This window comes from Coffea arabica, chromosome 7c (assembly GCF_036785885.1).
Source record: "Coffea arabica cultivar ET-39 chromosome 7c, Coffea Arabica ET-39 HiFi, whole genome shotgun sequence".
In the NCBI taxonomy this organism is placed as follows: domain Eukaryota; kingdom Viridiplantae; phylum Streptophyta; class Magnoliopsida; order Gentianales; family Rubiaceae; genus Coffea; species Coffea arabica.
In genome coordinates this window covers 16,024,952-16,037,025 of record NC_092322.1, presented here as the reverse complement: position 1 = coordinate 16,037,025, position 12,074 = coordinate 16,024,952, and the positions used below count along the sequence as shown (strand labels likewise).

General features: G+C 37.1%; 2 protein-coding genes across 4 annotated transcripts; one reads left to right on the top strand and one right to left on the bottom strand.

Moving 5' to 3' along the window:
• Window positions 1-261: 261 nt before the first annotated feature.
• LOC113698838 (pentatricopeptide repeat-containing protein At2g13600) lies at window positions 262-8,417 on the top strand. 3 transcript variants are annotated; one of them, XM_027218785.2, is made up of 3 exons: window positions 262-3,598; window positions 5,414-5,561; window positions 8,134-8,417. In XM_027218785.2, exon 1 carries the CDS (start codon window positions 650-652, stop codon window positions 2,762-2,764), a length of 2,115 nt encoding a protein of 704 aa, XP_027074586.1. In that variant the 5' UTR covers window positions 262-649; the 3' UTR covers window positions 2,765-3,598; window positions 5,414-5,561; window positions 8,134-8,417. The 3 variants fall into 3 exon arrangements, with proteins under 3 accessions (XP_027074586.1, XP_027074585.1, XP_027074583.1); XM_027218784.2 differs by having other exon boundaries at window positions 5,398-5,561; XM_027218782.2 differs by having other exon boundaries at window positions 262-5,561.
• On the bottom strand, window positions 7,895-11,430 carry LOC113698839 (ABC transporter G family member 5-like). The gene is made up of 2 exons (XM_027218786.2): window positions 9,254-11,430; window positions 7,895-8,374 (listed from the first exon to the last, which is right to left on the bottom strand). Exon 1 carries the CDS (start codon window positions 11,194-11,196, stop codon window positions 9,265-9,267), a length of 1,932 nt encoding a protein of 643 aa, XP_027074587.1. The 5' UTR covers window positions 11,197-11,430; the 3' UTR covers window positions 7,895-8,374; window positions 9,254-9,264.
• Window positions 11,431-12,074: the final 644 nt, after the last annotated feature.

Below are 12,074 nucleotides of genomic sequence, written 5' to 3'. Positions count from 1 at the left end.
TTCAATTGTAGCTGTAATTTCTTTACTTCTTCAAATAGGTGTTACAAATTTAGTTCTAAGCTTATCAATTTGTATTTACAGCTTAAATTTGAGTTAAGTTTAAAGGGCATTGAATTATAGAATGTTTTGAAACAAAAAGTTTGAGAGATAAAGATTTACATTTTTATTCAGGTTAACAATATATTTATGTGTATTATAGCATATAAAATTATAAAATTTTAATTAATATATTTATAATATCATGCTACGTTGTTTGATTCTCTGTTCATATGGTTCGATTCTCTAGCACCAATCAAATCTATTGACCCGAATCATAATCTTGATTGAGTCACTATTCAGTCCGATTTTGAAAATACTGATGACTTATAAACCTGACCCTTAATCTTGGCGGAGTTATTATCTGATCCGAATTTGAAAACACCGGTGGTAATGAAGTCCATGTAACGATTTACAAGTATTTAAGATTAATCTTGTTGGACACTAAGCTGGCGGGAAGCCGTTCAGAAACAGAGCACCAACGGCTTTACAAATGCATCAGGACCTTCTACTTCTTCAGTGCACATCCTCCAACTTTAAATCCAATGATCTAAATAAGCCAAAATAATCTTAAAAATGTGCCCATCCAATTCTCTGCTTCAAAGATAATGGCATGGCAAGAAATGTGTTCTTCAAACAAGTCATTGCAGACCTCTCCCTGCCCAACTCATCACCGTTTGCTAAACTCTTGGACTCCTGCATCAAATCAAAGTCAGCTCGTGATGTGGTCCGTGTACATGCCCGAATCCTCAAATCCCAGTTCAGCCATGAAGTTTTCATTAACAACAGGCTCATTGATGCTTATGGGAAGTGTGGTTCTCTGGACAATGCCCGGAAGATGTTTGATGGAATGCCTCGAAGGAATACCTTCACTTGGAATTCAATGATAAGTGCATTGACGGTGTCTGGATTTGTTTGCGAGGCTGAGAAATATTTCTCTCTAATGCCTGAGCCAGACCAGTGCTCGTGGAACCTGATGGTATCTGGGTTTGCACGTCATGAGTTTTTTATTGATTCGATTGAGTATTTCGTGAAAATGCATAGGGAGGATTTTGTGGTGAATGATTATTCTTATGGTAGTGTGCTTAGCGCTTGTGCAGGGTTGAGGAACTTGAAAATGGGTACTCAAATCCATGCTTCAGTGGCTAAGTCTTTGCACTCAGCTGATGTTTATATTGGGTCTGCGCTTGTTGATATGTACTCCAAGTGTGGGAGGGTGGGTTGTGCTCAGAAGGTATTTGATGGAATGGGAGAACGAAATGTGGTATCTTGGAACAGTCTGATTACTTGTTATGAACAAAATGGGCCTGCAATTGAAGCGCTAAGGGTCTTTGTGAAGATGATGAACTGTGGGATTAAACCAGATGAGATGAGTTTGGCTAGTGTGGTGAGTGCTTGTGCAAGTTCATATGCAATTAAAGAAGGTAAAGAAATTCACGCACGAATTATGAAGTTTGATGGATTTAGAAATGATATTGTTATATGCAATGCGTTGGTTGATATGTATGCAAAATGTGGCAGAATTTCTGCGGCAAGGTGTATATTTGATAGCCTGCAAATGAGAACTGTGGTGTCAGAGACTTCTATGGTTACTGGATATGCTAGGGTAGCAAGTGTTAAGTCTGCAAGAGCACTTTTTAGTAGAATGACTGAAAGGAATGTAGTATCTTGGAACGCACTTATTGCAGGCTATACACAAAATGGGGAGAATGAAGAGGCATTAGGACTCTTTCTTCAATTAAAACGGGAATCTGTTTTGCCGACACATTACACCTTTGGGAATCTTCTAAATGCTTGTGCAAACCTAGCTGATTTAAAGCTGGGGAAGCAAGCTCATGCCCATGTTCTTAAGCATGGATTTCGGTTTCAGTATGGCCCCGAACCTGATGTTTTTGTTGGGAATTCTCTCATTGATATGTATATGAAATGTGGGTCAGTTTTAGATGGTAGTTCAGTTTTCCGAAGTATGGTTGAGAGAGATTATGTTTCATGGAATGCCACCATAGTAGGGTATGCTCAAAATGGGCATGGAATTGAAGCCCTTGATTTTTTCAGGCAAATGTTGAGAGCTGGAGAGAAGCCAGATCATGTAACGATGATTGGAGTCCTTTGTGCTTGTAGCCATGCAGGACTGATTGAAGAGGGGCGCCTATATTTTTATTCTATGGAGGAGTATGGTATAGATCCCTTGAAGGACCACTATACTTGTATGGTTGATTTACTTGGTCGAGCTGGACTTCTTAATGAAGCAAAAAGTTTGATTGAGTCAATGCCTATGCCTCCTGATGGTGTGGTATGGGGTTCTTTGCTTGCTGCTTGTAAAGTTCATGGAGACATTGATTTAGGTAGGTTTGTTGCTGAGAAGCTTCTTGAGCTTGATCCTAATAATTCTGGCCCCTATGTTCTTCTTTCAAACATGTATGCTCAACTTGGGCTGTGGACAGATGTTAAAAGAATCCGAAAACTTATGAGACAGCAAGGTGTTGTTAAGCAGCCTGGTTGTAGCTGGATTGAGATAGAGAGCAATATGCATGTATTTTTGGTGAAAGATAAGAGGCATCCTCAGAAGAGGGAAATATATTTGCTACTGAAGACACTAACTAAATTGATGAGGCTAGCTGGATATGTACCTGATGTAGGTGCTTTTGATGCTGATGAGGAGTACAGACCAGAGTACACCTCCGTAGATGAATTGAGCTCCCCTTTGCTTGCTTCGGCTGCACTATGAAGAAGCTATTACTTGTGCCCTAATCTTGGGTATTGCCCCTTATGACTTCCTTTTTCAGATGAGATGATGCAACAAATATATGAGGGCAGAAGGTGTTGCAAGCAGCCAGCTTCCTTCTTCTTATTCATGATCAAACAAATATAATAAGGACATAAAGTGTTCCAAGCAGCCTTCCTCTTGATGAAAAATATGCAATATACCTACAGTTAGTGCATTCTTTTAATGGTTTATTGTTTAAATATACCTGCTATCACTGTTAGGAGACATATATGTGACCTACTAGTTTTTCCACTTTGCATATAAATTCTTCTTAGTGAATTTTCTGGTGATACGAGATTTCATACTATTCTTTGGTTAATCCACAAGCAGTTATTGCCTTGGGATTGGGGAGGGGGGGAGGTTGGGGGAGGGGAGAGGAGAACCAGCAGGCAAACGAGACCTTATACCAGAATGACTACAGTGAGATTGTATGAGGAAGTGTTTAAACCAAGAATATGATTGGTGTCATCTGCCCTTCACCCACTGTTCTTTGGCTTTATCAATAATAACAGTGTGTAAAGGTCATCTGTTACAGTTGCTGCTAAGAATATCTAGGACATAATTAGAATTCAGGTTGTCATGGTCCTTTACACATCTAAAGAATTAGGAGTATTATTCTTGTCCAGTTAGCAAGCGAACCAGCTGCTTCCACAACTTCGTTTTTGCAACAAGATGAGCTGTAGAGTGATATGCTGTTACCTCACTCATTTCAGACAGATTGTACTGCAAGATACTCTTTGATGTTGGAGGATTTGGTTCTCTAACTTCAAGACAATTCCATGAAACCTTTGATAGGTAACTAAAAGACTCAGTGCTTCACAGCATTTACCAGCTAATCTCTTATTATTTAGCTTCTATGCTCTTATTTGCTTCCCCATTGTGTACTTTCTCACTCTCTAGAAAGATTGTTCTGTACTTTTAAAGCTAAAGTTTGACTTCAAAAAGAAATTGTACTTTCGGTCTTGTTCTTTTGGAAATACTGCATCTTGTCTTCTTATGAATTCAATATATTAGGTTTTGATTATGCATGAACCACCAAAAAAAAATTTTTTTTTGCTCGTTACTTGGTACAACTCAGTTGTAGAAAGATCCCATAAAATTTGACGGTGGAGTATAATATGCTTTGTTTAATATTCAGGAAACAAATTGCAAGTTCTTAATGTTTTTGGAATTTCACATTCAAATCATTCATTTTTTTTGCTTGTTGATTAAGTATTGGAAGCCCAGGTCCCTTTCTATGAATTTTAACTCTTTGTCTTGAAGACCGATTATCAAGAAAGAATATGATAAAACTTGTTAGGAGGCCTGAAAAAGATCTTATTCTGAATATTACCTTGATTTCTACTCTTTGATCAAGATGCACAATTGACTTCCTCAAGGGCCTGATGGTTGAGAAGTTATGTGAAATTTGCATGTAGTATGCTCACCTAGAATAAGACCTTGTATTCAGTAGGAGTTAGCAGAGAAAGCTTTTACATCCAGTTGGGATATTGACAATATGTTTTCTTATCATTGAGATGAATATTCAAGCTTTATATGATGAGTAATATCCTGGAAGACTGGCCTTCATGACATTGTTTTTTCGATCTCCTCAAATTCTTGCTTGCTCAGGTATTATTTATTATTTTGGTTACTATGCTGATTAAATAGTAAGCAATTCTTCACTTTTTCAGCTCTTAAGGATGGCTACTTAACCTCTATATGTGTGTATCTTTGTTGTTATGTATCACTTCATTTTCACTTCCACAGGCCAGCTCCCTCATTTAGGTCATTGATGTCAGAATATTTAATGTGTTCAATCAGGCATTAATTTTACGTGGAGTTATAGTTCCAGCCATGTCTCTACAGTTATATTTAAGCCAAAGTATGTCTAAAAATACACAAGTTGGTTCTGATATTAAAATTCTGTGGCACCTTTAAAATATTTCTTGTTAAGTAGCAAATCACTTAGTGAGATGCTTTCCTGTTCAAGTTGCTGGTGAATCACAGTACCCATCTAGAATGTAATTTACCTTTGTTGTGGTACAACTTCATGCTTTTTGCCATGCATATGTAGCTTTCCCGTGCCATGCTCATAATGTATGTGGAAGTAGATGAAGGCCCATGGTTGTATTGCTTCTAGTAGTAGTTTAGGTACCACATTTGCTGCATGTAGTCACCTAAGCATAAGCACTTACATGGATGGTTAGAGGACACCAAAGGAGTGTTGCTGTAAACACTGTGCTCTGCAGCATTAGGTTTTTCACTTGCTGCATCAGTTTCTATTTTTACCTGGCATCTTTTTGACATATAAGCATGTTTTTAGCACAGACATTAACTTTAGCATGACATGTCAACAAAATGGGCAATAAATAGTTTACCCAATTTATGCTTCTGGAGAGTAGAGCTCTGGATTCTCTTTTGTTGGATAATATCATCGTTCCAAAGGATTAGAATTAATAGTCTGATACCCAAGTCGGAAGGGAGAGCTTAGTGTTTCAATTGGATGCATATTCACAATATATCCACTGTTTCAGTTATTTACCTTCTCTGCATGACCAGAACTCAGTTTTGTTTCTTACATATGCTTTAAGCGTTCTTATACACATTTATAGTTTCTTTGAATCTTAGGTGGGGATGCACAATCTGATTTTTGGTGCTGTAGACATCAGCATCATTCTTCTAATGTGGATTTGATTGAATGGAGAAACAGACACATATTGACAACTGGTGCCTCTTCTCAGTTATTTCATCTGGTTGATGTGCTAATTCTGCTAAGGTACATATACTTGTGAGATTTCCAGAGTGGTAACATATATCAATTTGAATTTTAAACACAGCGAGTAGACAGAATTGAAATCATATTCCTCAGATATGATGCATTTTGGTTATTCGTTTTTGTGAGAATCGTTCTTCCCCTTTGCTAGCCACCATTTGTTAATGTGTAGAGCTAGCTCTCCCATATGCCTAGCTCCTCTTTCAAGCAATTTCTGCTGCAAAAAGTCCAATGTCATCCACAATCCCAGAACTTTATAAGATTGAGGCCTAGTAGTTCAAGCCAATAATTTCGTATTATTGTATAGATGTAGCTGCACATCCAGAAAGTCTTCTACATGCGCAAGATAAAGTAAAGTTAATGCCGCTGAATCTGATACCCAATTTTTTTTTTTTTTTGGGTTTGGGGGGGGGGGGGGGGGGGGGTTGGAGTTTTGGCTTCTTACAATGGGAGATATGACTGCAGAATCACCACTAACCTTCCTCCAGAACAAGTGGAGCCTCAATGAACTTGATCTTTCCTGTTACAGCAAGCCTAACAATGTGTCAAGCCCTCCTAGGATACTTGATTGTGTCAAGGCTTGCCTGCGGAGATTTCTTAGATAATGGCAATTATGATTCTATGCTAAACCCGGAAATATGATCTCAATATTTGGAAAACCTAGGTCCATAGGGGTTACCAATCCCAAATGTCTTAAAGGCTGGAGGCTAAATTTCTATGTTTGGCTTTATAGTGGAATTGGAACCAGAAGGAAATACAATACTTTGATAGAATTTACAAATTTTAGGATCAAGCTATGCAGAATATCGATTTTTATTCTAACTCATTTCAATAATCATAGAGAACCATATATTACCTGAGGGAATTTCATATCTCAGTTCCTTTTTTATGGAACCAAAAACAAGTCTTATAGATATATTTATATCATGTCAAATTTCAAGGTAAAAGGCAATGAAGGTGGTAAATTGTGCATAATAACATGTAACTTTTTCAAATTTATAACTTTCAGATCTGCATATCATTGCATCCAAATAAAGTATGAACAAACTTTCACCATCTTAAAACATAAACTAGCTGATGTGACCGTACAAGTCAATCCTTGCTATTTAGGAGAGTAAAGTGTAAATCTTTATGGATTATTTCCCACCACATATTTAATCTAGTAAATCACCTCCATTATTATCCATTCTCAATGTTTTCTTGTACCAAACCACCTGTCCCTTAGACCCCTATACTTCCAATTCAACCCGAGCTTCATATTTCTTCCCGTAGGCCCCCTACCACATTGTTTTCTTCTTCTTTTTTGTTTGACCATCTTGTGGCTCACTTTTGCTTGAGTCCCATCTAGTTGACAAAAGTATTGAGCTCGTAATTCAATACCTGTCATATTCTTACTTGATGAATTGCTAAAATATGTGTTAGTTAGTATTCATATTGGTAATAATCTGCATGTTTGGCCATGTATATTTGACTCTATGTACATGATCTGAGCTCCCTCCTGTATTTAAAATGTGAAGCCATGCATGTGTCGTTTTGTTGTTGCACTAAAGATGAGAGATGGTCAGTTATCAACTTGGGGCAGATATGTCGTGTTTTGATACAATCGTGCCTTCTTATTGTTCGGAGTGTATGTGAGAGGTTCCGGATTCGAATTCTTCCACTTACACCAAAAAAAGAAAAATTTGTATTTTCTTGTTGGATTTCTTACAAGATTTGATGTATATTCGTTCACACTTTTCCCATTAGATAAATAATACATAATCTGAATTTGAATTTATAACCCAAATTTTGCATATGTGTAGGTGCATCTAATCGTGATAGTGTATACGTTATCAATGTATATAAGATTTACTCTTTAAAATAATATAATATAAGTATACGCCAAATAATGTAAAAATAGAACACCACACTACACAATCGCCCGTAGCTTATTCCCGTTAATTGTCCATTTGGTGGCATACATAAGTAATCCTGAGCAAGGAATAGTGATCAATTACACCGTAATGCTCCATTTTTCATCAATGCTTTCTTTAGGCATTTGCAGAGTGAAACAAAAAAAAAAAAAAAAAAAAGGCATCCCTACTACAACAAAATACTATGAAATAACAGCTTATTAAGTTAATTCTCATTTGTATAAGGTATAAGATATTGTACAAATAATTTGTACGGAATGCAGAAGATGACAAACAAATGGTGGGATGCCTGTACCAAGAGTCCGTGATGGAAGTTTGTCAGCACTCAAAAATTGAATAATTTATGCGCTCTTGAATTTGAGACCCCTGCACCACAGGTCTTTAACAGCACAAAAATTAACAAGAAAGAAAAAGAGATGCAAGTTCTCATCACATCAAGCTCTTTTTTTTCTTTTTTTTTTTTTGAATTATAAAGCAGTAACAATATATATAATATCTTCATGAAATCCAGAATACCACAATGGATAAAAACAAATTAATGTAACAAGCTTTCAATTACAATAATGCCCATGATTCTCTTTTCTTGATCCTGCATTGTGATTGATGAGAGCCATGCAGCTTTTGAATTTCATTTACAGAATATATCAAACTGTTTATTGCAGATGATTTGGTCCATCTGGCATCCTTGCAGCAGGCAGTATTCACCCCCCAAGTCACCCATTTGTGGCTGAGTTTCTGATGCTTGTATGATATTTGTTGCTGTCACGAGTGGGAATCTTGGGACAACAAGATAAGGGTTAAGACCACCTTTAGCACAGGAACATAATAAAATGTTACTAAAGCAGTTGCTTGGCCTTGTCCAATCCAGAATTTTGTTATAGTGACTGCTGCAACTCTCATTATCTGCAATTTTTGACAATATCAAGCAAACAGTCACATGCATGTACAGGTAGTTGTTTTGTACACATTTTAAGTCAGATGGTCTGTTAATCTGAATTGTGTTTCTCAAGGAAAAATAGATGAGAAATAAAATTAAAAATCAAAATTTGTAGATTTAAAACAAAGTCTAACATGCATGTTCATGTATGAGCAACAAATGAAGTAGAAATAGTGTTGGGATTTGGAAGCACCAGAGCATATTCTAGCATTTTGGTAAAATAAGAACCAAAATCATTCCATCCATCTTCAGAAGCCAATTAGTCCTTGTTCTTCATCTTGCAAGTTACAAGCTAATTATATGAGCCCTAGGGGATCAATTTCACTAAATGATATCAATCCATGCCAGCCAAATAATCTGTACAGCCATTTCTCTGTCATGAGTTCCTGTGATCTTCACATGGGATGCTTGAATATAAAACATGATTAAGTACTGCTGCATCTCATGCACAAGGAAACTTCTAGCATGTGAAAATATATTTTCAATCGGCCAAAAAGTGTTCTTTAACCTAATCAAAGAATTTGAACAAATTTGTAATAACTGTGACAAAATTAAATCCAGAAAACAACAAAACCAGAGGACGATAAACAATGATGAGGCAGTGGAATTCTTATATCTGTGGGTTGGTGGCTCAAGATTTGGCCATGCAACATCAAAGACATCAACCACATATAGAACTTCTACACCTTCAAGAAATAAAATAGCCAATGTAAAACTATTCAAACTATGTGCATGATTGGTCAAATTTTGATCAATATCTACTAGCCATATGAGGTCCTAAGTCCTCAAAAAAGTAAACACAAACACACACAGAGAGTGTAGTTACAGAGAGAATGAGGGAAAACCTGAATTATCTTCAAATGAGAATCCCTTTGAGTCCTCTCTGGGAGCATCTGCACCTAAGAATGACATAGGAAATGAACCTGTAAATTATGATAAAGCAGATCATTATGGTAATATTCCTCCACCTGCTTTCCTCACCATAACCTACTTCCTTGAGCACATCATCACCACTCACTACACAAGCTCCAAACATGACATCCAAGCATCCAGAGCCGGAGAACTCATTGATCAAGAACCCTTCAAATGGATACTTAAACAAGGATATATAATGCATGAAAATCCAATAATTTGGTATCTCATGCTTGGATATGAAGTATCCTGAGAAAAGGAAGAATGATCCCATCACCCCAGAAATCACTGAATTTCCCACAATGAAATTTGGCACCAAGGCACTGAAACAAACCACCACTGAGTTTGCTGTATACAGAATCAGCAAAATCAACAGTAAAAATTGCATGAAAGCCAAGAAACTCCGATGTAATCCGACCAGCCAATATAGAGGAATGCTGAAAAGCAGTGCTAAAATCAGCAAAAATGGCAAGTAAACTAGAGCATTTGCTATAGCATATGAAGAAACTCTGTAGCTTCCACAAGAGGTTTCCTTCATCAGAATCTCCCTTTCTTGCAAGAATATAGGCAGAGCTTCTGTTGTGCTTGACAGGAGAAATGTTAAGATGAATGCAAAGAGACCAACTCTTTCCTCAGCACCAATTAAATTGTACTTGAGATCATAAAAGATTGAGCCTAATATTAGGCCAGAGATCAACATCTGTAGGCTACGACAAGTGAAAAGCTCCTTAGTCCTACAAATGTTTTTCCAAAATCTGTGGCTAAGAATTAGGGTCTCCTTCAATCTAGAATTTGCAAAATGATTAGCAAAATCTATCCCAGAATCCAAATTTTCCCCATCAATCACCTTTGACTGTTGAAATAATTGTTGTAAGGTGAACTTACCACTTCTACTCTGCCCTTCATCTCCTCCTTTCTTTTTCTGAGAAATTTGACGAGACTGCATTTCTTGCTGCAATGCCTGATGCTCCTGAATAACTTCAATGGAGTCAATGGCAAATTCGACAACGTTAACATGAAGAGGAAGCTCTAGTCCCATTACCCTCAGACGCAGAGAAAGCTTATCTACGGTGCCATGGTGCAGGACCGTGCCATTTGCCAAAAGAAGAATGGAATTGAACAACTTCACAATTCTAAAACCTGGCTGATGAATACTAAGAATTATGGTTCTTCCTCGTGTTTCTGCCATTTTCTTAAGCATATCAATGATCTGCAGAGCTGAAGTGCTATCAAGCCCTGAAGTTGGTTCATCGAGAAGTAAAACACTAGGGTCATGAATAACTTCAACTCCAATTGAAACTCTCCGCTTTTCTCCTCCAGATATCCCTCTAACTCTATCATCTCCAACTCGAGCATCAGCAACATGACTTAACCCCAACTCCTCCATCAGTGACTTCACCCTGGATTTCAGCTCTGCTTCAGGAAGCCTTAACCGAAGTTTTGCGGTGAACATCAACGTTTCTTGGACAGTGAGGAGAGGGAACAATGTATCCTTCTGTGTCACATAGCCAGAGATTTTCTTGAACCTGGACTTATCAAATGGCTTTTGGTTCACAAAAATGGACGCATCTTGTGGTGTAAGTTTCCCTGCAAGAATCTCCAACAGTGAGGATTTTCCAGCACCACTAGGACCAACAATGGCTAGAATTTCCCATGGTTTTGCTTCGCAATTTATGTCCTTCAAAACATGGCGAACTTCAGGGGGATTTCCGACCTTTGGCAGCTCATCTAACTCTTCAGCAGCAGTTTGATGCCTCTGCTTTGGCTCTCTGCTGAAGATTTTAAAAGGGTTCTCTACTTTAGGCTTGGCGATTGTGTAGTTGATACCTAATGCTTGAATCTCACAACCTTGTTTCTTCATTGAAGACATCATCATCTCCCCCTTGCTTTCAGTTTTTCTGCCCTCTTTGTTTTTTAACCAAATTAAAGAACAAGTTGGTGAGCTCCTTTTATCACTCTTTGGCTGCTTCTGTTCTCCGTGCTAGCTCATTTTTGGTCATTAGTATTTCCATGGCAACAGTTTTGGTTACAATTTAATATATACAAGACACTTGTGACTTGCTAAGATGTGATCATATGCACCATCTGGTTGGCAGGTGGTTTTCTTTGGTTGATTACTTCCTACATTGTTTGTTTTACTTGGAGAACCAATACTAATTATATTTTCAGAATTGATAATATATTGATATGATTATCATTTATCATGGGTTCAAGAGTTTATTTACCTCTTGATATCTTTTTACCAATTTATAGTTTTGAGTTGAGAGCAAAGATTGGTCTAAGTCACTATATGCTCAACTCATTCTATTATCACAAGGTGTTACGTTCAAAAGAATTTCTATATGTTATCTTGAGTTCTTGTGTGATACTTCATTTACCAAAAGAAAAGAATTTCCTTAATTTTTCATCTATAAATTCGTTTGCAGGCTTGATTTTGTTTGGTAGTTCACGTGCACATCTTCTTGCATGTATTCTTGTGTCATGGAAAATAGCATAGTTCACGTGTTACCATTCTAGTACTACCAGCTAAACATCTGGAACAAGCTACACTGCATTTGCTCTCAAGTAATCAGTAACTTGAAACCGCTTCAACAAATGAATTATATTTCAGAAAGAAAAAAAATTTACCAAGGAAAGAATATTTAGACATCTTTAGTTATCATTTTCCAGCATATATTCATATAAATTCCAAGGTTATAATGGCATATTTACATGTAAATCTAAAAGTGATTATTGGAGAATTGGTTCTTCCAT